This window comes from Equus caballus, chromosome 25 (assembly GCF_041296265.1).
Source record: "Equus caballus isolate H_3958 breed thoroughbred chromosome 25, TB-T2T, whole genome shotgun sequence".
Taxonomy (NCBI): domain Eukaryota; kingdom Metazoa; phylum Chordata; class Mammalia; order Perissodactyla; family Equidae; genus Equus; species Equus caballus.
Genome location: NC_091708.1, coordinates 46,056,958 through 46,084,788, shown reverse-complemented (window position 1 = coordinate 46,084,788; position 27,831 = coordinate 46,056,958). Strand labels below are relative to the sequence as shown.

Genomic DNA, 27,831 nt, shown 5'->3' with positions numbered 1-27,831 from the left:
CATTGGTTATCACCCCAAGAAGCATGCCCTCTCATTGGCTTGCTCGGGTGGAGCCAGCTGCTGTGGTGTGAGCTGCCTACGGAGAGGCCACAGGGTGAGGCACTGAGAGTGCCTGCCCCCCAGCAAGGACCTGAATCCAGTCACTGCCTCGAGAGTGAGCATGGGCGGGTCTTCAGAGGAGGCCCCAGCCCTGGCCAACACCTTGCCTGAGGTGGTCAGAGACCTGAAGCAGAAGATCCTGGTTAAGCCACATCTGAGTTCCTGACCCACAGACACTGTGAGATAATAAATGTGCATTGCTTTAAGCTGCTAAGTTTTAGGGTAATTTGTTATACAACAACAGATAACTAATACACCTCTCCAAATACGTTTCAGTTATTTTTTTTTCTGCTGAGGAAGATTTGCCCTGAGCTAACATCTGTTGCCAGTCTTCCTCTTTTTGTATGTGAGCCGCCGCCACAGTACTGCTACTGACAGATGAGTGGTGCTAGGTCCATGCCCAGGAACCAAAGCTGGGCCACTGAAGCAGAGCATGCCAAACTTAACCACTAGGCCAGCAGGGCTGGCCCTTCCCATATTTTTTAAAGCAAAAAAAGAGATGTCTACACCACAGAGAAATTCTTAGCCGTGTCCCCTCATTCTTCTCTATGATTCATTTCCTGCAGACCAGTTGAGCACAGGCTTGCGAGTTAAAGAGGCGGGCGCTCACGCCCCAGCATCCAGAGCCCGTGCAGGGACAGGCCGAGTCCTGAAAAGATGCTCCCCTCCAGCCTCCTCAGCATGGGACCCCAGGGGCGTCCCTTGTGACGTGCTGCCTTACACACAGCAAACCAAGTCTGCACGTGTGCTCCCGACAGCCCCCAGCAGCTCCGCGTGGAATAGGTCATCGGACTAACGGCGCCCGGCCGCGCAGGACGGTACCTGTGTCGTCCAGTGCCTCCGGGTGGGCCGCAGCCTCCACAGTCAGCGTGTGGAACAGCTTCCAGAGTGAACACGTGTAACCCCGCAACTCTGGTCGGCTCCCCTGACATCCAACCCACTTGATGTGACTGGTAAGAAATATTCCAGAAATCTGAAAAAAAAGAAGAGAAAATAAGAGGTAATTGTTAAAATTAAAAACAGTTGGTGAAGGTCCTCTCTCGATTGGGTGGCGGTTACACAGGGCATACATTTATCAAAATTCCTAACCGTACAACTGACCACATGTAAATTTAAACTCAATACCAAACCAACGAGAAGAAAAGGTTTACTTCACTATAGACGTTCTCAGAATGTGGGATGTGGCCTGTTCTTTCCAGCCTTTGGGGAGAAAGGAAGAGTTTATCTGTGTCTTGATAAATTAGCACTAGGAAGCAGAAGAACATCCACCTTTTCTCTTAAATTAGAATCAGTTATAATGAAATTCATAGGAGAAGATTAATAAAATAGAAATAAAAATGTAAAAAGTTCAATTCCCCAACAGTTGTTGGCCAGAACGAGCAAGGATATTCACCGTATTGTCAGCAAACTGAGGGCCTGACAGGGTCCTAAGGGCTCAGGAGACACACGCCCCAACCAAGCGGGTCCCGAGCACAGTGACAGGCTGTCCCGGCCGCCCCGGGCCCCTGGCAGGCTGACCGGCACAGGGTTATTGGCAGTTGAGTCTGAAGTGCTCTGTCCCAGCCCCCTTCCCCCGCTCGGAGCCCAGGCCACACGCTCGCACGTGGGAGATGTCACACGTCCCAGGTCCTGTGTGGGAAGATGCCACGATAACCTCAAGCTCGGAGGAGCAGTGGAGGAAGGTCCAGGCAGGAAACCCCGCCATTTGTTCCTCAGCTGCAGACAGCAACCAAAGCTGGCGAGAGCCTGGACAATGGCCCCACGTGCCCCTGCGCAGCGAATGCCAACCGTGCAGCATGCTGACAGCATGACCCTGGGTTTACTTAAGGGTGTTAAGCTCTCCTGTGGCCGCAGAGGCCACCAAGGCGGCCCAAGGAAGGGAGCTCTGAGGCCCTCGCCTCCCAGCACCCGGCCTTGTGGCAGCTCCAGCAGGACTGCCACACTTCGTATTGAGCACGTCGTTTTTATTCACTTTTTAGTGAAATAAAAACTTCAGGTGTAAAATTCAGATGAGTTCACTAAAAATTTAAATAATAAAAAAAGACCTAGTGCTACACTGCTTGAGAAAACCTTGTCTTTCTCTCATTTTCTCTATAGGACAGCGCTCACAGCATGTTTCTGGTGACCTGTCCTTAAACTGAAGACTTCAGCATGATGGTGACAGCACCACAGATGGATGAGGGAGTGGATATGAAGTCGTCATGGAAATGGGGACAGTGAAAATCGTTGGGGCGTCACACGGAGGGAAACGGGGGCCCTCGAGGCTGCAGGCATGAAGGTACCTGCCGCACTGGCAGGTCCACATGCACGCACAGCGTCCCCTCCCCACACACGGCATCGGGGCCCCAGCTGGTCAGTTACAGGAGAACAACATGCCCCGAGCTCTGGGAGGGGCTGGGCTCACCCGCATTTTGTTGTTGACCAGGTCGAGGACGGCATTGTAGGGGATCCTGTCCAGGGGAAGATTGGCCAGCCATTCCTGCAGTGTCTCCAACAGCCTTCTGACGGGCGGCCGGCCGGGGAACAGCTGAGGGAGGAAGGACCACACTTAAAGACGCTCAGGGCACGGCGGTCCCCGGGGTAGAGGCCAGGCCTGCCCTGACACCGACAAGTGGGGCTGGTGGGGGAAATGTCTCCACCAGTCCAGGGCCTTCACCTAGAACTGGGGTAGGGGGAACGCAGAGGGGAACCAGGCTTCCGGCCGACACCTTCCAGGAAGCTGAGCCAGAGCCCCCTTCCTCCAGCCTTTCTTCGGCGTCTTGCCCACCCGTCCAGCACCGTGCCGACAGCCACTCTTCCTCACGCCAGGCAGCCACTTCACAACGACAGGACGTGCCACAGCATGCCCTCTTTCTCATGCTCTCAAGGGCTTTATAGTCCTTTCTGAACTCACAGCCTATTGTTCCATGTTCCTCCTGGTCATTTATGCTAACCCGCCGGCTGCACAGACTCATGCCCTCCACCTCCTGCCTGTGCCATCTCTGACTGTGAAACTACTTGGAAAAGATGTGCACGCCCCTGAGGTCTTTATGCACAAATGTGCAATCTGCTGGCTTGCTGAATGCCATGCTCTGCTAGCCATGCAGCTGGCCGCACCGCAGAGGCCTGGACAAGCATCGAGCTCAATGATCCCGTGCTACCGTGGACTTTCTGGAAGGAACTTCGATTAGGTGTTGCCTATTAAGTGTGCAAAATGAAGGCTGCTGAAAGCTCTTAAAAACCTGAGCTGGGGCTGGCTCCATGGCTGAGAGGTTCAGTTTGCGCGCTCCACTTGGGCAGCCCAGGGTTTCACTGGTTCGGATGCTGGGCGCAGACACAGCACCGCTCATCAAGCCACACTAAGGGGACGTCCCACACAGCACAACCCAAAGGGCCTACAACTAGAGTATACAACAGTGTGCCGGGCTGCTTTGGGGATAAGAAGAAAGGAGAAAAAAAAAAGAGACAACGACTGGCAACAGATTTTAGCTCAGGCGCCAATCTTTAAAAAAACAACAAAAAAACCTGAGCTAAAACCTTACTAATGAGAATGCTAAAACAAACAGCAGAAACATCACATTTTCAACCCTGTAACATCTTTTCTTTCCTACACAGGCTACAAAGTACCTTTATCAACCTCCCAGCACTTTATTTTTACCAGCATTTAATTCAAAGTTTAGGTAAACTTTGGAAAAATCACTAAGTCATCCAGACTCACAGAGCCCTGTGGCACATGTGTAAACCCGCGGCGTCCCCAGCTGAGATGACGGTAGAGCAGAGAGAGCATGCGTGGAGCACACGGCTCCCAATTACTCCCAGCTGGCGACGTGTGCAGCCTGGGGACAGATGAGCAGGGCACTTTCTTAAAGGAATGAGGGCAGCTGGAGATTTCTGAACTCCGACGGCACAAGGGGTGAAAACCTGTCTAGACGATTTTCATCTCTTCATTTGAAATATATTATGCGACTCATTATTCCTTTAAACATAAATCCTATCTCCCTCATTTTCTTCAGAAATCATACTATAGAAGTAAACTCTGACTATCCAAAATGCTGAAAATGAATTACTGTATCAGGCACCTTAGTTTTGGCAAGAGAAATCTTTTTTCTTTTTTTCTTTTTAAAGATTGGCGCCTGAGCTAACACCTGTTGCCAATCTTCTTTTTCCTTCTTCTCCCCAAAGCCCCGCAGTACACAGTTGTATATTCTAGATGTAGGTCCTGCTAGTTCTGCCATGTGGGACGCCGCCTCAGCACGGCCTGATGAGTGGTGCCAGGTCCACGCCCAGGATCTGAACCGGTGAAACCCCAGGCCGCTAAAGTAGAGTGCGCAAACCCAACCACTCAGCCATGGGGTCGGCCCCAAGAGAAATCTTTTAATTAAGCTTCCCTATCTTTTAAATAACAAGTCATTCAGGTCTCAGCATTATAAGCGAGGCAACTGAAGGAAATATTTCTCCTGTGGCCAGCAGCAGGAGCAAAGGGCCCAGTTCCCAGGCTACTGCGACCGACAGGCACGGGGCAGGCCTAGGGGCTGGGCTATCCCAGAAGTCAGAGAGCAGAAGGGCCTACTGGGGCCAAGAGGACAAAGGCTCAGGTCTGTCCCCAGGGAAGAGGGATGGCCTCCTGCTTCCTGCTGCTCTGTACAACGTAAGAATTCTGGGCCAAGAAAAAGACAAGCCCTGGATTTTAGCCCCAGAGCTAAGAGTTCGTGGCGGGAATGTGACCCCAACAGCCACCCATCTCTAAGCTTTAGCCAGCACACGAGCCATCCACCTGCTCCCTCTGCTCGTAAAGGTGGAAGTGCCAGCCCAGCCCACTCACGAGCTCCTGGCCAACACAACAGACTCCAGGTGACAACGACAGCTGCCACAGCTGCCTCCCTCCCTAACCCGCCACACCCCGAGGGAGCTGTCTGTGCAGCCTCTCTTCCACCCACACTCACCCAGGCCATCGGCACATGCCCGTCACACCGCGCCGAGTCAAACTGCTTCCAACCCCGTGCTGTCCCCGGACAGTCCTGCCCTCCCCTGAGGACGGCAGCGCCTCCTGCCTTCCCAACAGGTGCCAGATGCCGGGCCTCTGCTCCACTCTACCCCCACCGAGCAGGGACCTTTGTGCCCCCACATCCCAGGGCTCAGAGCAGGGTCAGGCGGCCAGCATGCGTTTGTAACTGAGCCGAATGAGCCCACAGGCCAACCCAGCCAAGGGGAGGAGCGCATCCCCTGACCGAGTCGGCTAGCTCCCAGCAGGCGGGCGGGCAAACCTCCCTGGCCGCCGCTCCGCAGAGCAGAGCACCACAGCCCGCTCAGAGCCCACGCACCTTGGCGGCGACGGTGACGAAGTCCTTGAGCGTGTTCAGCTCGGCCCCGGCCAGGGCCTTGTGCGCGGCCAGCTCCACTCGCAGCAGGTAGTGCAGCCCCGACTCGAGGTCTGCCGTGTACAGTTTCGACCTAAGATGAAACGTTATGGAGTCAGCTGAAAACCCCCTTTCTCTTCGTGTAAATACCCTCCTTTTTGCCTCTACCCCCGCGGGACCCCACTCCCCACAGCGAGGCAACATCGAGGACTCCTGAATGGCCAAGAGTTGGGTGGTGGCTTCCAAAAGAATCTGCCCCTGCCCATGAGCCGTGCCCGCAGCCCTCTGCATCCGTGCCCCGATGCCGGCCCCCGTCTCTCCCGGGGCAGCTCAGTCCAAGAGGAATACTTGCCTGTCAAATTCTCTCCAAACCACAATTTCAGAATTTTCTTCCTCGCTTGGCTTTTCAGGCAACGAAAGTGATTTTTTCCTCACATCTGGCAACGACTTCAAATAAGAGGAAAAAAATGACCGGAGAGGCTTCGCGCTACGAGAAAGGGGAGGGCAAGGGGGGGCTCAGAGCCACTCCAGGGTCCCGGGCCACCTCTGCAGGGGTCCGGACGAGGCACGAAGTCACCCTGGCACCTGCGTCACCAGGCTGAGAAGAGCCCTCCCTCCAGGATTTAGGGAAGTTACCCAGACTGTCCCCCATTCATTCTGCGACATTTATGACAGGTATCGTGGGCAGGGGGACGGGACAGGAGCAAAGCCCAGGGCTCAGGGAGCTGGCCTTCCACCTGAGAAGGTGAGACAAACCCACAAGGAACCACTGAGTTACAGCTGTAAGAAGTACTAGGATTCATTTTTGCTCAGGGGACATTAGGATGGTTTGTAAAGCTGGTTTGAGCCTCTGCCAGTATCAGCTTTATTCAAACTGTGGATTTGAACATGCCTAAGAGCCTTCGTCCACAGTCTGCCAGCTCTGAGTGGGACATCTGGAAGTCGGGGCTGGGGGAAGAGGCGGGGGCACCCTGACGGCCTTGGTCAGGTCCCCAGAGCGCTGCCGTATGGCCCCTTAACGAGGCAGGGGCGCGCTCTGAGGACACGTAAGGGCCCTTCCTGCACACTCCCAGTGTAGCTCGCGGGTCGGTGAAAGTGTCCAGAGCTCATTCTCACTCCCAGAGAGGAAGCAGCAGTGGTGTTGGGGAGACACCAACATCGTGTGCTAAGAAGTTGTACAGATGACACCTTTAACATAAAACAAGAATTTTTCTTCAAAACAAAACAGCAACGTGCTCAGGGAAGCCCTGTCAAGGACCATCCGTGCTGTGGGCCTGGCATGGGCTGCCTCTGCTGCAGGCCCGGGGGCGTGGTGTGCTGGCCCAGGTGCCTTGAGAGCCCTAACGAACTCTGCCGCAGAGTGCGACACAGGTGACCCAGCTCCACAGAGGCCTCCTGGCCTGCCCTCAAGTTCTGTCTGTCTTTTAAGAACAGTGCCTAAGAAATGGGGACATGTTTGAGGCTTTGGGGCAGGGTGCCCTTGGTGCCCCAGTTAAACTTTCCAGAAGCTGAAATAGAAGCCCAGGGAGGGAGGAAACTGGTCTGTCTTCTCACTGCTGTGTTCCCAGCAGATGGTGACTCATCAAGAACTGCTGAGCAAACAGTCTGAGTTCACACGGGGCCTCCAGGCAGTGGGACCACCCGGGCAAACAGGTGGGCCCAGGGCGGACACCATGGGCTTCAGGACGGGCCCTGACCTTCTCATCTGTTCGCTTTTCCCAACCTTTACCCAAGCTGTGTACTTTTCAGTCCGCATCCAGTGCAGAGGCAAACGGTGTCCGCTGGCCTTAGCAAGGAGAGCAGACCGCAAGGGGCCTAGAGCCAGAGCCCACTCGGCCTCGCCTCTCATTCTGGAGAAAGGGAAGGAGCGCGCCAGGCTGCTCCGAAGAACAGACTAGGCCAGCGTCCAGCCCAGGTGAGGCCCTACACGCTGAAGGGTTTCCCGGATCCCACCAGGGGTCGCAAATGCTCTGTGAGCCCAACTACACTTACACGTTAGCTAATCCGTGCGACCCGTTTGGGTAAATCAAGTAGCAGGAAGGGACGGAAGGAACACCAAGTTTGTCGAGAAAGGCTTTATCCGCACTCAGCGCCCTCTTCACCACGATGTTCTCGTAAGGAATCAGGTCCAAAATCACCTGGACGAGAAGTAACATCACCCGCTCCATGGATGGCAATGTTCTCAGGAATAGCAGTCACAAAAGGACAAAAGGAGCATGCCTACAGAAATTAGAACACCGTCATCTGGAACAAACCTGCAATCGTCTCCTCTATAAGCCAGACCATCATTTACATCTTAATCTTTACTGCACTTTAAGGCAATGCTGAGACACATGCCGCAGGCAGAAACTATAATCTCAGCAATCGTACAGACTAGCAGAGAAAACGTGTGTCAATGAACTTGACTACACTTTTAAGTCAGCACATCCTCCACAAAATTCACACTCATCAAGCGAATGCATTCACCACCATGTCTCTGTGGGGCCACACCCCTAGCCCTGAGCTTTCCCTTGACACACATGGCCATGCACCAGGCAGCATGTACCCTGAATTTGGGAAGCTAACAGCAGCCCCCGAGAGCAACACAGCCCTGGTCAGCCAAGCGAAGTGCCAGCAGGCTCCGGGCTGGCCGTTCCTTCCCTCGGGACCTGCCCCTGTCTGGTCCTGCTTAGGCTGAAGGCAGAGTGACAAGGTCTTGGTAGCAGAGGGCCCATAGGAGTGGCATCTCAGGAGCTGGACCAGTATGAAAGATGACCCGCAATCCCCGCACACCACCAAGAAATCAAGCACAGAACCTGCCCCTCCTGACTTCTCTTAGACAGCAACAGAGCCAGCCGTGTCCTGAAGAAGGGCGTTTGCTCACAGTGCAGACCAGGCACAGCAGCCACCAGGACTCTTATGAGCCAGGCTCGAGCGTGGTCAGCCAGAGAAAGCAGCCTGTTGTCACCAGCAAACCTGGATGGTGCTCACACATGCATCCACATCAAAGCTTGCTCACGCGTGTCAGCAAAGCGCCCAGGGGAGCACACTGCCTCCTGAGCTCATGGCAAAAGGGAGGGAGCCGGGGGCTCGGCGCGGAGGAAGCAGTTCCCAGAGGGAGGCGCCTCCTCTCCTCTCAGCCAGCCAGCCGCGTGTCAGGGAACTCCTCTCACCCATCCCCAGATCCCATCCCTGGATTTTACTGAGAGTTCGCCAAAGGCAAAGGTTTCAGACCCACATGTGAAATGACAGAACAAAGTTCGATGACAGAAACAATGTATTACAGAATCTTGGACTTGGCAAAAAAGTTGAGAGTTCAGAATACAGCAGAGAAAAAATCTTGCTAATAACGCAGAAGCAAGCAAGCATGCCCTCAAGGAAAGACACAGCTTGTCACGAAAAACCAGGGCCCCCCGCCCACCCAGAGCCTCCCTCCCAGCCCCACGCCAGGGACGGAGGCATCACTCTGGGGCCTTTCCTGCCTCCCCTCGGAGGCACGCCCCCACTCTCAGTCTTCCCTCTATACCAGCAAATTCGCTGAACAGCATGCACCACGATGCCGCGAATTAATGAGAAGGAACGAAACCCAAGCGCACGAGGCAAGGAGAAGCAGCTGCTATGTGGGGGTCTAACTGCAGACCCAACACGCGACTCCCACCACGTGGGCAGACGGGAAAGAAGCCACACGGTACCTCACGGCCAACGTAGGAGCTGTTGCTTTCAAACAAAATCGCCACATAACGCCCATCATGGTTATCAATGAGGGAAAGAACGTCACTGGGCCTTTTAACAGAAAAAAAAGAGGCTTTTAGTGCTTTCAAGAACAGTGAGCTGGCCATCATAGACCAGTGCCCATAGCACTTAATGAAAATCTATATTTTACAAAATTAAATTCAACTGGTAAAGTGTCACTGTCTTTGCAGAACTACGCACCGAATAGGGTCCAAAGACGGGCAGGCGGGAGGCCTGCGTCTGTCCGTGTGGTTCTGCAGGAAATCGATCATGGTGTGCCGCACCGTCTGCAGCTCTCGGTCGGGCCCTGCAGGGAAGCACGCCACGATCACGGCCGCATCCGCCGCATGGAGCGCCCACCCACCCAGGGCCCCAGAGGGCATGGCGCGGGCACGCGTCACTCAGGGAACCCCAGCAGGGTGCACCAAGGCCAGGGAGTGCGCGGCAGACAGCGGTGGCTTCACACAACAGGAGACGACAGCCACGAGGGTGGGAACAATTGGGATTTGGGGACACATGGCAATAAGGATGAATCTCACACCCAGCATGGAGACAAAGGGGCCAGACATGCTGCGAGTCCATCTACACTAAGTTCAGAAACGTGCAAACGACCTCTGATGTACGTAGAACAGCTGTCACCCGCGGCTGACGTCTGGACACTGGCTACCCGTGGGTTCACGCATGAAAACTCACCAGGTGTGCACGTGTCATGTGTGCACGTCTCCAAATGTCATTTTTCAATAAAAACAGGTTTACTTAAAAAAAGAAAACTCACCACCGTATTTGCCAAAGAAGGCAAAGACAAAATAAAAATTTTATGAAACTATGACTGTTTGAACTCTTAAAGGAAAGACAGGTAGGATGGCGCTGACGCGAACATGCTGTGGGGGCACAGACCCCATCAGGTGAGCCTTCTAGGCTCCTGAAACCAATTTTACTTTAATTGGCTTATGAGGTGAATCTAAGAGCGTAAAATACAATGCTTATGTCCTTACCTTTAAAATTTTCTCCAGTTGTGAAGTCCTTTGTAAATGCCTTAAAATACTAAGAGAAAACACAGAACAAATAAGAAACAGCCTTGCCTGGTGTCTGTGTAAGTGGTTAATCTTTAAGCAACAAATGACCATCATCTTAAAGACAGTCTTGGTCCACTTCCTCCAGAAAGGTCACCTTAACTGATGACGAACGCTGTTTCTATGTGTCTCTGTGGATATTCGTGTTTCCTACCAGATTTACGAGTGGTGGTTAATACCCGTCAGAATACTGTTTACATTTTCTGACCCGAGAGGGTTAGAACCACAAAAGAGGGCGCCCCCCTCCCCCGCCGACCCTGGCGTTAACTGTGTCCAGACGGCCAGCTCGCATAACACAAACCACAAAAGAGGGCGCCCTCCCTGACTCTGGGTTAACTGTGTCCCGACAGCCAGCTCGCAGAACACAAACGGCTCCAGGGGGGACGCAGACTCTGCCGAGGCCCTCTGAGCACGGGAGCAGGATTTATGCTGATTTACGCTTAAAACCTTCTTCATCAAAACACACATTAAAGACGGCTACAAACGGGGTGAAGACACTCCCAAGCCTCACAACTGAAAGAAGGGAAGCGTCGAGAACACGCAGTCTTCAATAAATCAAAGAAAATACAAACAGCCCCAGAGGAAAACAGGCAAACGACACGAAGAGACATTTCACAGATGGGGTGACACACAGGCAACAAACACAGAAGATGTGATCACTATCACGGTCGGCAGGGATGGTTCGTGTGCCCTGCGGCCCAGCAGCTGCACTCCAGGCCCGTGCCCACATGGAACTCCAGCCACGGACAACAGGACACGCGCGAGAACGCTCACGGCAGCCAAGCCAGGAGCAGCACAAGTGCCCAGTCAGGACAGGGGATGGGAACCTGTGCTACCATGACATAAGGGGATATCACTCAGCAACTAAAACCAATGAGCCACAGCCACACAACAATGTGGGTGGCCCCTAGCAACGCCCTCGTAAGTGAAAGTGAAGGCCCAAGCATACACACAGCACCGCATCCGGTGCCCAAAGTGGAAAAAGCAAGACAGGAGCACATTCAATGTGATAAAACTCTCGGACAAGTGACGCCGGACTCAGGAGAAGGGTCCCTCTGGTGGGACTGGGGCACCAGGCAGGCCAGTGCACGTGGTCTGTGTGGGTGACAGATGCACAGCTGCCGTGACAGCAGTCAATACCCAGCTCAGGGGGCTGGCCCCGTGGCCAGTGGTTAGGTTCACGTGCTCTGCTTTGGTGGCCCAGGGTTTCACTGGTTCAGACCCTGGGTGTGGACATGGCACCGCCCGTCAGGCCACGCTGAGGTGGTGCTCCACATAGCACAACCAGAGAAACTCACAACTACAATATACAACTACAATATACAATATACAACATACAACTACAATATACAATGTACTGGGGAGCTTTGCAGAGAAGAAGAAAAAAAAACAAACAAAACCCCAGCTCAGCAAGCAGAGTGGGGAACAGGGACACTGCGCCACAGAGCACAGGACTCTGGGGCTGACAGGGCATGGGGGCTGAGAGGTGCATTTTTCCTGAGATGTCCATGTCACCATGATGCGCTCTGTGCAGGCATGTGACCGCACACACGTGCACACACAGACGCATATGTGGTTCTGACTTGCCACAGATCCCACTTTACTCTCTGCCCCCTGGCGGAAGAAACAGGTATAAACCTGTCTGGGGGCAGACCCAGCACGCAGGCCGGGCGTCAGAGCGGCGCTGGCGGATCAGTGCACGTGTAGAGCACCCAGGGGGCAGCCTCACACAGGCCACACACGTGGTGGACGCACGGGGTGGGGAGGCCTTAGACCAGGGCTCCAGCAGCGGCTCCCCATCACTCCCACACTCACTGGCCATGCCGACTGTCACCTCGCTGGGTGTGAGCGGGGCTGCGTGTGTGGACAGTCCCATAGCGACTGACACACCCAACAGGTGGAATGAAGGAGGTGACCCTTCGCAAACAGAAATTCCTATTAAGTTTCAAGAAGCATGCGCAAAATGCTAAAAATGTAGAAATTACATTATGTGGTGAATTTCAACTTAAAAGAAGCCCCTCGTGAAGAAAGGTGGGCACAGATGGCAAAAGGGACAGAGGAAGGAGCCTGCCCAGAGAGGGCAGGATGGCGCTCACCCGGAAGGTGGGGTAGAAGTGGATGTCATAGGCTCGGCACACCTCGTGGTTCTTTTCTTCTGCACAGTCCAGGGCAGCGACGCGGACGGCAGCGGCCCAGTCTGAAAAGCAGAAGCACGGCCTTCAGGGCAGCGGGCACTGGGCTGGCTGGTCCCACCCCAGGCCCGCATCCACGTGAGCCATCAGCCCATGCCTCCCTTCAGGTCATCAATTGAGCCCTTCCGGGCACAGAACATTCCTGAGTCAAGGTGGGGAAGAAAACACAGCTTCAGCCAACAGCATGGATGCGTCTCCAACACTGATGAAAACACAGCAAACTGATTTCTGCTGAACTTGCAAATCGCTCCGCAGCTTCCGAAGCCGCGGTCTCTTAATGAAGGACCTGGTGATGGATGAAGGCACTGGTAACAAGAGGGCTGTCAGCGCTGGCCGGCCCCTCGGCAGGGGCACCAGGGGAGCATGTGCAGATTAATCCGACGTGGTCTGGCTGTTTAGCTGGGACGTTCCCACACACTCACTCTCATGAGACTAAGAACCGGCAGCGTCTGACCACTGGTCTTTCAAGTCAAAGACACTGGTGTGTAAAAACACTAGGAAGTGGTTTCCAACACTTTCCCAAGATGCCTCCCACAAACCCTCGAATGCTGTTGCCATTCTTGGGATAGAAAAGGAGCAGTTTCAAATATATATTTTTTCCCCATCTTTAAAGTTTTTATTATGGAAAATTTCCAACATGTTAAAAAAAGAGACAATCATATAACAACCCCCATGTGTCCCTCATCTCAGTATCAACATTGACCAGCCCACAGCAAATCTGGTTTCATCCAAATCCCCACTCACTTCCAGAACTGGCCTGAAGTAGCCCTCAGCCAGCCGGTCACTGCGTCGTCGTCTACGATCTTGTGCCTCTAAAAGACGAGGCCCCTTTCCCAGCGTAGGCACACTACCGTTATCAGACCAACACGCTAACAGCAACCAACAGCTAACAGGATTCAAATCTCCCTAATGGTCTCCTTTTTGCTTAAACGGTTTGTTTGAATTGGGTCCAAAGAGGGCCCGTTTGTGGCCACAGGTGGACACGTGCGCACTTACTTAGTGAAGAACTCGGATGCTGTGTCCTGTGGGCCCTCACTGCCTGGATTTCCTGTAAATGTTCATACTTAGATCTACACCTGCGTCCGCTTCTTCTGGGCAGATTGCTTCTCAGGTGGTGCGGCGTGCTTCTGCCTCCGTTCTTACTGACACCCCCCAACGCATTAACTCCTGGAGGCTGCAGGCAGGTGGGGGCGTCTCCTCTCATTCCCACCTCTCTAACAGATGGGGACGCCTCCGTACAGAGGAACCTTCGCTCACGGGGACCTTGCGGGCCGGTTCACACACGGGAGGTAAGTGAAACCTTACCTTGTCCCTTTAGTCACCGGTTTCAAAGGAAGTGTTTCCCTAACATCCTCCAAAGATGACTACTGAGCTTTTCTCTTTTCCTGGCTCCTCGCCCACAGGGGAACAGCCTAAGGAGGCAGGACAGCCAAGCATCATGGTGGCCTTGGAGAGACACGAACAGCAGAGCACACAGCGTGAGAAAGCAGCCTGGGGGAGGGAGCACTCCAGGGACCAGGCAAGTCCCACTCACCGTCTCCTGCAGCTCAGTGACCTCTGCGTGGGACTCACAACTGTCTGTCACCGTCTCCTTGTGACAATGCCTTGTGTCCCCATACGACACTGGTCTAAACCAGGAATGTGGCTAAAAATCATGTAAAACGAGTTTTCTCTGAGTACTGGCTATGATCTAAAACTTCAGAGGTTATATTAAAAACACGTCTGGAAGGAGAGAGAAAATATTGACCATCACTAGATACTGTACAGATATGAAGGTCTGAATATACATATACCACTTTTGCTTTAAAATGCATGACTTTTCCCTCTGTAATTATAAAAAATACTTACCAGTATTAATATAACGCAAAAGATAAAGTAAAAAAACCCCAAAGCTATGTCTTTTACAATCAATGACCACAGATTGTTCCGCTTACATGGCCTCAGTGAAACCAACTCATGTCCGGAGGCCACTGTAAATGGTTGAAAAACAGTCACAGAAACGTCCTGAATCGCAGGTCCCATCTTTCTGGGGTCACGTGACACAGAACTGAGGAAGAACAGCTAATACGCCACCCAGGTGTGCAGCAGATGGCACAGGACGCCGAGCGCTGTGCCTCGCACTTGCACCTTCCGCTCGGACCGCGCCGGCCACTCTGCTGGTGGCCTTTCCGAGCCTGTCCTCTTAGCTTCTCATTCCATTCATCTCGCCAAAGTGTGTCATTGGTTCCAGCTCTTCCCTGCTCACAAACACACAGCTTCATCGTTTACTAGGAAGTTCCAGGACACACTTTGATTTCACGCTTAAAAAAGCACCCTACTGCCCAGAAAGAGTAAGACAGTGAGACACCGCTCCAAGCTCCAAGCGCCACACTGAGCATGCACCACGACCACAGGGAAAGGACCCAGCAAGCCCGAGACAGAGGAAACACTCAGAGACATTCCTCACGATTGGTTTTGCGGGAGGAACTCACTCAGTCTTACTTCTCTGTTTTTCAGATTTTTCTTAACAAGTATGTGTTATTTATAAAAATAAACGGAAAACATTCTAATCCCCAGGGTACTTGTGCAGACCGTGTACGACACATTGTGCACTGCCGCCTGCGTGTTCTGTTGCTCTCAGTCTCCACCCTCCCTGAGGTGAGGGTGCAAGGAGGCTCCACACAGGACCCAGCGAAAGATGCTGATGTCCACGACGCTGTAGGTGCAACGACGCCGGATGAAAATCCGACCTGGCCAGGGCAGGAACAACCACTTTTTAATCACCCTCCTGAGTCTAACACAGCCCTGGAGAAAGGTGGACACGCCAGTTGCAAACGTGGCTGGTAGGAAAGGCTGTCAGTACTGTGTTAACGGCCTCGTCACCCTGGCTGCAGCATCCCAAGCGCTGTGAACCCATCCCAGAGGAACCGGAGGCTCTGGCGGGCTCGCCCACACCTCCGTGCCAGGCCTGGCCCTGCAGCTCCAGATGGGAGCAAGGCCTCGATGCTGCCACGTGGCTCCTATGCCCCAGCTCAGCCACCCCACCACCCCAACGGTGACTTAATAGTCGGCTTTGAGGACAGCACCCCACGCACACGGGCCCAGCTCCCAGCACGCGGGTAAAGTCTGCGTCTCCTGGGGCAGCAGCCAGCAGCCCCACCAAATTCACCGTGTTACCGACTCTTTGTGCTGTTCTGTCTTTCCCGCTGGACTTCAAATTCCCCAAGGCCCAGAGATTTGCAAGTTGTTCCCATCTACTGTCCTTCCACAATAAGAAAGTAAGTAAACATTCAAATCAAGATTTAACTATGCGATTCTTAAAATCCTAGCTTTAGCTGGCAGGGGCCTTGGAGGGTGCCGAGCCCTCAGTGAGGCCTGCACGTCTGGAAGTGCGTCCTCGGGCCCTGTCGTCAGCCACATCACTCCCCTCCTCATACCCTCCACTCTCCCCCTTCCTCACCCTCAAGCCACCGACAGGTCCACACACACTGCTACCCTGAGACCTTCGCAACTGCTCGTCCTTGGGCAGAACACTGCTTTCTGTGACCTGTACTTGGCTGCTTTTTTTTAAAATCAATTTCAACACAAATGTCACCTCCTTAGAGAGACTTCCCTCAAGCCCTACCAGGCACAGTTACAACAGCAAGAAAAGCTCCCACCCGCCTTGCCTCCCAAACAAAGCAAGTTTACAAAGTTTTCTTACCAAGTGAGGCACCGTGGGGATCTGCCTGGTGACAGAGGCAGGATGGCACGGATGAGGAGGCTGAAGCTCGGAGAGCCTGAGGAATCTGCCCCAGGTTCCGCGTCAGCTCGGTGGTTCCAGAGCCTGCCGCCACCATCACAGGCACAGAGCAAACATCAGTAATAGCAGCACGCCCGCCTTGCACTTTTGTCAGTGTTGTGCATGTCTCACCAGAATATTCTCCTCCCTTCACCCTACTACCTCAAATGCAGACTCACCCCTCCTCCAATTCCATCTGCTGCCAAGGCCGCAGCCAAATGTCCACTCCTCTAAACCCTTAGAGCCACGCGTGGACTAAACCAACATGTCACCCGACAACGTCTTCAAAAGGCCTTTGCACGACATTTAGCCTTCTTAAATATATGGGAAATCAATTCTTTGGGAAAACAAATTATCCTTGTATTCCCACCGTATTCTACACCTTCTCTCCTCTAGACCAGGAGCCCTGCCCCAAGGGGCAGGAACGTAGCAGTCAGCATGTGTCCCCTCCTGAGGCAGCCAGCGTTCATGGCACAGAATGCAACAAGACAGCAGAAGAGCAGTCACTTCCTATTCGTGGCACCATTTCTGACTCCCCGGCCAACACGACCCTGTCTTCGCCTCCTTGCATCTTGTTCAGGACTCAATGTTTTAAAAGTACTCTGACCACGCTGTCCCACTTCAGCTTCACATCCAAGCCTGGGACGTGGCTGTCACCATCCCTACCTTACAGGTGAGGAAACTGAGCTCAAGGTCCCTACAGGACAAGTGGGGAGGGACCCAATGCTCTGCCTCCTAGCCCTGCCCGCCCGGCTCCCCCAGCCATGACGAGCCATCTGTCCTTGAGCAGTGCCTTCCTTTGACTCCCAGACAGTGAGCAGGAAGGTGGAGGAAACTGCTGGATGGGCAGCCTTCCTCTCCTTCTATGCCCTCTACTCCTCATTACACTCCTGATCCACGAGGCTGAGCACTGCTTTCCTCACCAATCTCCACACTGGGCGGCCCATGTATAACCGGCAGATCACTCTCTTCCAGCTCACTGTTGACAATACACTAATTCACCGACACCCAGTGGAATGGTGGGAAATTCTTTTCAGTCTGACAAAGGAGATGGTTGGGTGGAGAAACAGGAGGAGTAAAGGCAGGCCGAGGGGTTCGCTGGTTCGGATCCTGGGTAGGGACCTATGCACTGCCTGTCAAGCCATGCTGTGGCAGGTGTCCCATATATAAAGTGGAGGAAGATGGGCAAGGATGCTAGCTCGGAGACAGTCTTCCTCAGCAAAAAGAGAAGGATTGGCAGCAGATGTTAGCTCAGGGCTAATTGTCCTCAAAAAAAAAAAAGGAAAAAAAAAAGAGGCAGGCTGAGTCAGGCGAGGAGGGGCTTTGCTACGGGTGGTCACCAGCACACACCAGCACCTTGGGAGCCCTTCTGGGAGGGAGTCAGTGAGCAACCGCCATTCCTTTGTGTGGACAGGCAGCAGCAAGCTGGGACCAGGCCACCATCCTGAATGGACCCTGATGGCTCTCCACAGTCTCAGAAGCAAGGCCAGTCTCAACACAGTGTGGACGAGCCCCCGCCCCGTGGTCCTGCAGCCTCACTGTGTCCCGCCCGCGCCCGCCCCTGATGGCCACTGCGCGTCCTTCCAGACTCTTATTAGGTCACAGCCTGACATCTTCTGGCTTCTGCCTGGACCCCATCCCGACCTCTTTACTGAACTCGTTCCCATTTGCCCCCCAGGGTCTCTGTCTAAACGCCACCTCCTCTGCGCATCTTTCCCAAGCACTAGTCTAGCTTGGTCCCCACCGAGCAAGCTGACCTGGCCCAGCACCGGCAGGCCCATCCTTGTAGATGGACAGCAGGCAGCGCCAGACAACGCGAGGACATCTATCTGCAGGCAGTGTCCATCCCACACCCTGCTCTGCCGCTTACAGGTTTTGAGAAGCTGGGCAACTTATCAGTCTCTCTGCACCTCGGTTGCCCCACCTGTAAAACAGAGATGCCAGATAATGTCTTTCTCCTAAGGGTGCTGTGAGCACAGAGGGGCTCGTGGCAAGGTGGGCAAGCATGTGCTGCTAGAACATGTCCTGAGCGCTCACCACAGCCAGCTCTGGCTGGCAGAGCAGTGGGAACATGCTCATGCAGACCAACGGCAAACTCATGTGACCCTGGGAACTGCTGTCCTACTGGACAGTGACTACTACCAGAGCCCAGAGGAACGAGAAAGGGAAGACAAGTCCAGGTGGAGCCCAGCAAGGTGGGAGGGAGGGCGGCCGTGTGAGCACCTCCAGAGTTTGTGGGCTGTGCCAGTCCCCTCGAGGCTGCAGACCTCAGGAGGGATTCTGAGCTTTGTCCTGAGAGCCACAGCAGCCACTGATCTGCACGGAGAACTCAGAAACATCACGGGGTGATGAGTGAACGACAGCACTGCTCTGACAAACAGCGCAGGGTCATGGCAGCCAGAGCAAGTGCAGAGTGGCTGCCACCCTCCTTCTCATCTCAGTGCCCAGTGACACCCAGGCAGCCTCCTGCGGGGCTCTGGCAGCTACAGAGAGGACGGCCGAGACAGCTTCTCTCCAGGTCAGTCCCCTGCCCAACACGCAGATCCTGGGCGGACAGGAAGGCCCTCACACACCCGCGCCCCACAGTCCTTCCCTGAAACTAACATTTCAACCACCACTCTCTGACCATGGATATTTTGCAGGAAATGGGCACAGATCACCAGCAGAGCAGGAACCTTCTCCCTTGTCCCAAGTCCCTGGGGGTCAGGGCAGGGTGGAGGGCGGCTGACCCATCACATGTCAACCCCCTGACCTCTCTCCCCACACTCTAGCCCACACTGTATGCATCACTCAGCTACTTGCCATGTCCACTTGGCTGTCCCAGGCATCCTTCTCGAAACTCAACGGAAAGAGCCCTCTTGATCCTCCGCCTCCTGCCCTGTGCCCACTCCTGCCCCCCAGAAGCAGGGAGCCAGCTCTCCTCCCTGAGGCCCCAGCCTGGGGGCAGGGAGAGGAGGTGCAGCCTGGGCTCCAGGGAAGTGCACGGTTTTAGCTCAGGTGCCCCTAAGCAGAGGAAGTGAAGACAGTGCAAACTGTTGTCACCAACTCCGGTTTTTCGAAGCTCCTTTGACCTCCCAGGTGTCCGGCGGGTGGACCCTGCCCTCTGAAATAGGGCATGACTGCTGGCAGCTTAAAAATGAAAAAGGAAAAGAAAAACCTTGGTTTTCCCCAGGTTTTAACCAACTGCCTATTCCCATCACAGTGGTGAAAAGAGCCACAGTTGCCATGTGACCTGAAAAAGCAGCAGGCCTCCGCAAGTCTGACGGCGGGGCGTTTCAGGAAAACCGATCCCAGCTCGTGTGCACTTCGACATCTCTGATAAAGAAAACTCTCGGCAAATTTACCAGTGTGAGGGCTCCACACTGAGTCCATCCTAAGCCAGCCTCAGGGCATAATTTCCAAAAAGCTAAAGGCAACTCGGACAAACACAGAATGCACAGGCATCACTGGACTGCCGACCAAAGGATGTGGCAGGTGCGCAGGGATTGAGCCCACGGCCAGCAGGAACAGCCCGACCAGGAGACAATGCTGGCCAGCACCCACAGGGCAGGAAGACCCTCACTTTTGGGGCTCCCCGTTTTCCCGGACAGAAGCTGTCCACCAGACAAGGTCTGGGGGTTCACGCGCAGTGTCAGACTCTGCGTCCTGAGTTAACGGCTAAGTACAGTCCAACACAGGCACTTCCCCTGGAAAATCGGCCCTGGGGGAGCCTGTGAAATGACACCCCAACATGACACTGAGAGGACATGCGACCCCCTTTTGGTCCTTTTTCCAATAAGGTTTCTTACAGCAGGATGTAGAAGAAAACTAGCCAGCACCAGGCAGTGACTGGCTCAGGGCAGGAATGTCAGCTGTGCCCTGGATACAGACACGACGGCAACGCTGCAACCCCGCGCTCGGCTCCCGGGGCGCGAGATGCTTCACTCGGCAAGCTTTGGCCAAAGACCATCTATCCAAAAACACAATTCTACCTGGAAAGCAGTCTTTCCTTCTCTGCACAAACCTGCAGATCAACCCCAAAACACCTGAACTGGCTTTAGAAAGACAAGTCTTCTACCCCCACGATCCTCCTCTTCCCCTCACAGGCCGCTGGCCCTGACCTGGTGGAGTGGGGGAGCCGCCTCACCTCCGGCACAGCATCCCGATCCCCGCCGCAGTTGGTGTCTGGCCCTCAGTTCTCCAGGGAGCACAGACGTTTTCCACACGGGAACTAGGTCACAGGGCTCCCTGCTGGAACCACTCCTCCTTCCCGCTGTCCAGGAGGCGTGTGTGCACCCAGCCCACAAGCCTGCGCCCGCCTGCTTCTCCTGCTGCCCAGGCCATCGGAACCACCTCGGTTCGCCACCCTAGGACACAATGACCCTTCACAGTGCTCTGGATTTGGCACAGCCCCGCCTGTCTCAGGCCTTTGCACCGGTTGTCACCTCCATGTGGCGTGCCCCTCCCTCGGCTGCCCCGCCTGCCTAGTCTTCCGAGTCTCAAACGCCGCCCCTCTGAGGTCTTCCTCCACGGCCCTGTGCCAGCCAGCCCAGTCATCCTGTTTATCTTCCTGGGACCTGTCACCTGCAGTCTACCTATCCGTTTGGTTTCTCTTTCTGCTCACCATCTGTTCCTCCCCGTGAAGTCCAGGCTCCACTCAGGAGGGCACTGAGCACAGCACTTGGGCAGGGGAGCACTCAGTGCGCGGTCCACAGCGTGCGGGTACGGACGCACAGCAGACATCAGAGCCGCTTCCACAGGGAGCACTGACGGACAGTGCCGTGTGCCAGGGCGCAGAGGCCGCGACCCGCCCTGGCTTCCCAGGATCCCTGAGAAGCAGCAAGTCAGTCTGCAGACCTGCTCCAGACACGACGCAGCTCACTTGAAGCCTGTTGGCCATCCTGGTGGAGGGCATGCCGACACTTCACAGGGCCTCTGTCTCTCTGGCAGAAGGCGTGCCTGTGCGGGGCGGGGGGCTCCCGAGGGAAGCAGAAGAAGGAGAATTTCGGCGCCAGAAGTCACTGTAAGTATCTGGCAGATGGACGGCATTCACAGCAATACAATAGAGAGACAGTCTATTTTATCAAGTAAAATGTGCACCAATTCAAAGTCTAGCTTGAGGGTATGTGCCTCATTCAGCTTGTCCCCTCCCCTCCACCCGCCTTGCCCACCTGTCTGGATCCCACCAGACAAAGGAGAGAAACGCTCAAAACTGAATGCAGACCGCCTGCTTTCCCGCCATCCGCCCCAGCCAGGGTGCAGAGTGCCAGCTGGGAGGCGCGCAAGCCTGCGCCCACCAGGGCACCCACGGGGAAGTCAGGCCACGCGCTCCCGAGCCTGCCTATTTTTAGTACCACAGGCTTAAAAACACTTGTGAAATAATTCAGCTTTCATAATGCAGTAAAGTAAAAATCATTTCAAGTTTCCCTGTTAAGTAACTATATTACTTAACCTAACAGGATTAAACCTTTTACCCTTAGTGGTCAGGTTCTAATGAAAAAGTCTATCAAAGTCTGATTTATGGTCAAGCATCAATTAGCACTAAAAAATGATTACAGTACAGATTAGTTAACCTCCTAGGTTTTAAAGAACGCAGCTGGAGTGCAGTGTTTAAGGCCCAGAGCTCCATCGTGGCTTCTCCACCCTCATGAGAACTCAGGGCCATGCCGGTTTTCCGGCCCCACATTCCCTCCCCTGGGGCAGGCCCCTTCCTGGCCGAGCAGAGGTCTTTTTAGATAAGCTCCAAGTTCAAGCCGCAGTGTAGGATGTATAGGCCTGGGCAGAGATTAAGCCACATGCTAACAAGTAGAGCTGGCACCAGTGACTCAGAAGTGACCCAGAGTTGGCCTGAGAGTCCACTGCTCTGTCTCAGCTGCATATGGGAGTCAAGGGCCGGGCCAGAGTCTCAAGGGTCCTTTCATCCTGGGTGTTGGCCAGGGGGTTGTTAAAGTAACGCTGGATTCGGCCGGCAGGCATTCCAGAGTGCTGACGGTAAACAGCAACTCCTGGGCGCGCATCATCTCTTGGAGATAAACACCGGAGCGTCGCAGCGGTGTGGCACGAGAAAGGAGGTGCTTGTGAGAACCTCAGTCCCAGCTCGGCTCGAGAGCAGAGGGGGCGCCGGCCACATTACCGACGGGGGTTCGGGGCTTCGTCGCTCAGGGTCCCAAGCTTCAGGCAGCGGTGGTGCTCCTCCCTCCGGACTCGGTCGTCAGGAAGCCTGCGTCTCACAGGGCATCTCAGTGGGGCTGACCACGGCCACCTGGGAGGGGGCACCACAGGCTTCCTGCGCCCGCACTGGGAGGACACCAGCAGCCTGCCTCTTGCCTTCTCTTTTCGCCCTCTCCGAGCCCTGGTGAGCTCCCAGCAGCCCTCCTGTGGCTCTCTGTTCTGCCACACACCTGCAGGCATGCTCAGCAGTCACCCCTGCTGCCAGCAGCACCCCCTCCCCCTCAGTGCCCTCTTCCTTCTTCTTGCGGGGAATACCAAGTGGTCTAGTGCATCTCCAGGAAGCCGCGGTGTAGCCACATGGACGGAAGGCCGACCAGGTGGTGAATGAAGAGCTCAGTGGGAGGCAAGACGGAGCCGACAGGATGCAGTGGCAGGCACGGAGCGGCCATCTTTGCCTGCAGGCCGTGCCCCCAGCCATGGCCTCCAGAGACACACGGAGTGAGCCACTGGGGCTCTGGAGTCATCCAGCCTGTCACTCAGCTGTGTGACCATGAGTGGATGACTCAGTCTCACTCAGCCTCAGGTGTTACCACTGTGACCCAAATGCGCCAATGCCCCCTTTCAGGCTGCAGGACGGCAGGGTGGGGAAATAAGGCACGTGTTGTACGTAACAGCCGCCAAGTCTCGAGTTCCCCTTTGAGTCTCTCATCTAGAATTGTGGGGCCAATTACAGAAAGTCTGCTCCTGCTTCCCCTGGTGCTCTGCTTCCGAGAGCCAAGCAAGGACAGATACCAAGGCCCCGGTGGCGCTGAGAGGGACCCTCCTTGCGTTGAGGACAGTCTCCGCACGGAGGCCTCAGTGGTGCGGGGTTGCCCTGGGCCACAGGCATCCCAGCTCCCACCGCAGGAGGCGGCGGCACCACAAACTGAGCTAACACCCAGCCCAGGCTTCGATTTCAGGAACACAGCAGGCTCTGCTTTGTCCAGGACGTAGAAGCGACAGGCCTAAGCCAGGTCTACATACACACTGGAACGACATCTGGCCACACCCAACCGCAGACCTTTTGTTTGTTAAGCCAGCTTCTTATAAGGAAAAGCATTCATTTTCAAAATCTTGAAAATGTCAACGAAGAGCTAGAGTTCCATGCAAATCTTTTAGGAAACAAAGGTCCCCCTAAGCTGGAACACAGAGGCCTTGCCGAGCTGGGGACCAGGAGCCCCAGCCTCTGCAGACCACCCCCTCCAGCTTTCTGCTCATTCCAAGCAGATGGAAGACGCCAGTTAGGAGGTGATGGTGGGGGGCGAGCAAGGAAGCAGCTGCTCAGCTAGCTCAGTGCTCCCCCGCCTGAGGCAATCTCAAGTCAGGGAGCAGAGTCCATACCACAACCACGCACCTTCTAGAAGCCACAGTGGTGCAGGGACTGGGATGGGGCGGGAAAAGGGGAAAGCTGGTGGGACACTCTCCATTCTGAGACGGGTGGGGAGAAGCACCTAAGCGGTCCCATCCCAGTCCGAGGTCTGCGTGCCCTGGGGGACTGACAGGACAGCCCAATTCACAGGTGACTGATGGAGACCAAAGTGGTGACCATGTGAGCAACGACTGCACTTAGACTAACTCCCATGGGCGAGCGGCACCCTTTCCCCTGTGGGACGGCCCATGGTGGGGAGCATGGCGGGAGCTGCCACCGACTTCCATGGCGAGGGCGAGGGCAGTTCTTTCCAACATATTCCACGGGGAGTTTGCTGAAATTAGGCACAGAAAGGGTCCTGTGGTCACCAGGTGGGGGGCAAAGGGTTAACCAAGGAGCCCTGTGTGTGGTAGACAAGTGCAAGGGGGGTCACCCGCCACACTTCCCCTTCTTGCAGGTGTCTTGCAGACTTACTGTCCCTGAGAACAACCAAGCTCCAACTTTGGGCCTTGTGCTGACAGGACCCAGGGCCTCATGCCCGGGGTTTTGGACCCAGCAGGCTAGGCTGGGGCCGACAACATACATGTATAACAAGTCCCCAGGTGACTTCACTTTGGGGGCCCCAAGCGGGACACTCCCCCCAGTGCAGAGGGCTCTGCCTCCAGGCACAGCCGGTGCTCGGACAGCCCCGCTGGCAGTTTGGCTCTGGGGGCCCTCTGCCTGGGCGCCCACAGCCCCTCCTCCTCTCTCCCCTGCTCCTGGCCCCACTGTCTTCCGGGCCACACCTGTCTTTCACTTTCTGCCATATCTCCCTCAGTCTCAGGCCTGTTCTTCCTGCCTTGACTTGGATTACGTCCAACCCTTTTAAGATAACCTTATTTAGCTAATAGTTAAGCTAATCACACCATTAGGCAAGGATTTCACTAGCTTCCCTTTCAGAAGTAACCTCCTTCCAAGTTCCAGGGCCAACTGCCAAGGCGCTTTACGTGCTGGTCCAACGAGGGAATAGTTTGCAATATTTGAATCTGGTTTACGATTTTTAGACTTCAGAAAAGAATCAAAATGCACACAAAACAGGTGACAAGTGTCTTGCCAGAGCTACCTGTATTTTAATTTACATATCTGTGTTTCTGCCACCAAGTAACAAACAAGAACTGAAACGTTCTCTGTATTATTAAAGTGCTTGCTTGTTCTCAAAGCAACGGCTTAAAAATAAAAACCTACTAAGGTGGGGTCTGTCCATGTCTTAGACTCTGATCTCAGGTCTGAGCAGGGCCCAACACTGGGCACTCAAGGAAACATCAGATGAAAGAACAAACCCTTTAGGAATCAAAAGTTCCCAACACTCCGAGGTAAGATGAGAAGGCATCTTAAAGACAATCACTTACAACTACCCACCAAACCCTATTTAGACTTTTAACAAGTTCACGAACCTGTTTAGATGTGAGACAATCACAACACAGTTGGATATGAGACTTAAAAACCAAGGGGGAGGAAGAGTGCGCGGGAATCTGTTACCCTGTCACCAACTGAAACATATAATTAGAGGTTTGCTCAACATAGGCAAGAGTCCTGCCAAACCTTGCTCTCGCTGGGGACTGGCTCCTACTTCAGAACAACTGACCTCCCATTTACAGCACGGCCAGCTTGCAGGAAGATGCTGCAAATGCCCACTCCCACTACAACTCTGCCCAGAGCAGCTGAATGACTTAGTGACTGCTCAAGAGTCTGCAGCATGAATGAAGTGCCAAACAACGACGAAGCGTGGGAAAACGACCAGCAGTTTGGTGGACGACAGACTTATCAAAGGCTGTCCGTCTATGAACAAGGAACCTCCCAATGGACGCTCTGAGGGTTCTTTTTCAGCTTCTATGGAGAAGTCCGCAGAGTGTGGGCTTGTCTAAGTTGGGGGCTCACTTGGAGTATCCACCATATGGTCAGCCATACAAAACAGAAGAGGATGAGGAAGAAGGATTTAAAGGGAAAGGGGCCTGGGATAAAAATGGAGATCCTCCAGGCACTGAAACGGAATACTGAGGATGGGGTGTACGCAGGGAACAGCTGGGATAAAGTCCCGGGGGTTAGACGAAGCTCTTGGGGGCTCAAAACTAGGCGTCTGGAGAGCTGAGCGATATTGGGAGGGCTACTCTGTCCCCCGCGCGGAGTGAGAGCTGGGGGAGAAGGGTTCTTGTCATTCTGACTTAAGACAGATTCCCGGGATCTCACGGGGTTCATATGGGGGTCATCCGGGGCGCCGGCCAGCGGGGGCCGAAGCGGGGTGGTTCTGTAGGGCAGGGGGAAAGGGGCCCGGGAGGCGGAGCCGGAGGGGCGAGTCCGGGAGCCGCAGGACCAGGCCCGGCCGGCGAGGGTCGGGGTCCCGCGCAGGGGCGCGCCTCACCTCGCACGTCCCCGGCCAGGGCCCGCCAGGTGGGCGCGTAGCCGATGCAGTGGCCGCACCACGAGGAATAGAACTGCACGAGCCACGCGGTCGAGCTGTTGGCCGTGGCCCCGCGCACGCTGCCGCTGTCCAGCACCCACACGGCGTCCTCGCCCGCGCGGTACAGCCGCGCCGCGCCGCCCGCGCCCGGCCCCGCCGCCGCCGCCAGCAGCACGAGTAGAGGGGGCAGCCGTGCGGGCCGCGCCGGCGGCGGGCGCCGCGCTCGGGCCGCCGTCCCCGCCGGGGCTCCCGGGCTGCGCGCCGCCACCTCCGCCGCCGCCCCGGCAGCCGCCATGTTGGGAGTGCCGCGGCGCGCCTGACCTTTCACCCTGGCAACCGCCGTCACTTGCGCCGCGCGCGCCCGGCCCCGCCCCGAGCGCCTGGCCACGCCTCCTTCCCCGCCCCCGAGCGCCGAGCTCCGCCCCCGCCTGCGAAAACCTGCTCACGCCTCCAGCCTGGTGCGCAGGAGCCCCTCCAGGCCCCGCCCCCGGACCCGCCCACCCCAAACCCCGCCCCCGCTCCACCCTCTCGGCAGACCCCCTGCCCGACCCCGGGGTAGAGTCGCCAGATTCAGCAAATGAAAATATAGGACGCCCAGTTAAATATGAATTTCAGATAAGCAGCCAATCCTTTTTAAGTCTAAGTGTATCCTGCTAAATTTGCATTTCAGATACGGGACACACTTAGATTTAGAGACAATTCGCCGCTTCTGGGAAATTCACATTGAACTGGGCGTCCTGTGTTTCATCTGGCAACCCCACCTGGAGCTTCAGAGGATCTGCCACCTGACCTTGACTTTTTAATTGGAGATTTTAACTCTTGGAAAATGTAGCAAAACATGCGTGCAAACTCAGATGTGTTAGGTGCTAAATTTTAGGACTTTTAAGTTGACCAGAGCTGATTTCTCTGCAAACCTAGGAAATAAAGGTTCACAGGACTTTTTTGCTAAGTCAACAGGAAACTTGGTTCTTAAATTACTCTTCCTAATCGTTAGGCATATCAAGATTTTCTCTGAACTGTGTGGCCAAAACAAAAAAGGAAGGAAGTGGATTCCAGAGCGATATGAGTCAGCAAGGGTCACCCTGGAAGTTCTGGAAGTTCAAATTCTTACATTCCAGGGCATGGGGAGCCCCCTCGCTCCTGTGGAGGATTAACTTTTAAATAAGTAGATGATATGATTTAAACTTAAACTAATTTACAGTAGTTCCCCCATATCCGCAGAGGACGCCTTCCAAGACCCCCAGTGGATACGTGAAACCGCGGATAGTACCTAACTCCATGTATACTGTTTTTTCCTGTACATATATACCTACGATAAAGTTTAACTTATAACTAGGCACGGGTAGAGATTAACAGCAATAATAGTAAAATAGCAATTATAACAATGTACTGTCATAAAAGTTCTGTAAATGTGGTCTCTCTAAGTAGCTTACTGTGCTGTGCTCACCTTTCTTCTTCCTGTGATGATGTGAGAAGACACAGTGCTCGTGCGAGGAGATGAAGTGAGAGAATGACTCTCGTTTTCTAACTGAGGTTGAACACAGATAACAGAAACGGCGGAAAGTGAAGGTGAGGATAAGGGGGCCTGCTGTATACCAATGCACTCTTCTCTCGAAATCTTAGATCTGCTAAGATTGTTTGAGAAGAGGGTTTTGTTGCTGATAA

At 54.6% G+C, this 27,831-nt stretch overlaps 1 protein-coding gene across 1 annotated transcript in view; it reads right to left on the bottom strand.

Annotated features, from left to right (window-relative positions):
- QSOX2 (quiescin sulfhydryl oxidase 2) overlaps positions 1 to 26,484 on the bottom strand; it is a 35,407-nt gene extending 8,923 nt beyond the window's left edge. Inside the window, exons 1-10 of the mRNA XM_023629348.2 lie at positions 26,128 to 26,484; positions 12,316 to 12,416; positions 10,142 to 10,190; positions 9,348 to 9,453; positions 9,107 to 9,197; positions 7,428 to 7,573; positions 5,788 to 5,922; positions 5,400 to 5,529; positions 2,504 to 2,626; positions 922 to 1,072 (exon numbers count right to left, since the gene is read on the bottom strand). Coding sequence (XP_023485116.1) covers positions 922 to 1,072; positions 2,504 to 2,626; positions 5,400 to 5,529; positions 5,788 to 5,922; positions 7,428 to 7,573; positions 9,107 to 9,197; positions 9,348 to 9,453; positions 10,142 to 10,190; positions 12,316 to 12,416; positions 26,128 to 26,461 — 1,366 coding nt within the window. The 5' untranslated portion in view covers positions 26,462 to 26,484. The remainder of the gene's footprint in view (positions 1 to 921; positions 1,073 to 2,503; positions 2,627 to 5,399; positions 5,530 to 5,787; positions 5,923 to 7,427; positions 7,574 to 9,106; positions 9,198 to 9,347; positions 9,454 to 10,141; positions 10,191 to 12,315; positions 12,417 to 26,127) is intronic.
- Positions 26,485 to 27,831: the final 1,347 nt, after the last annotated feature.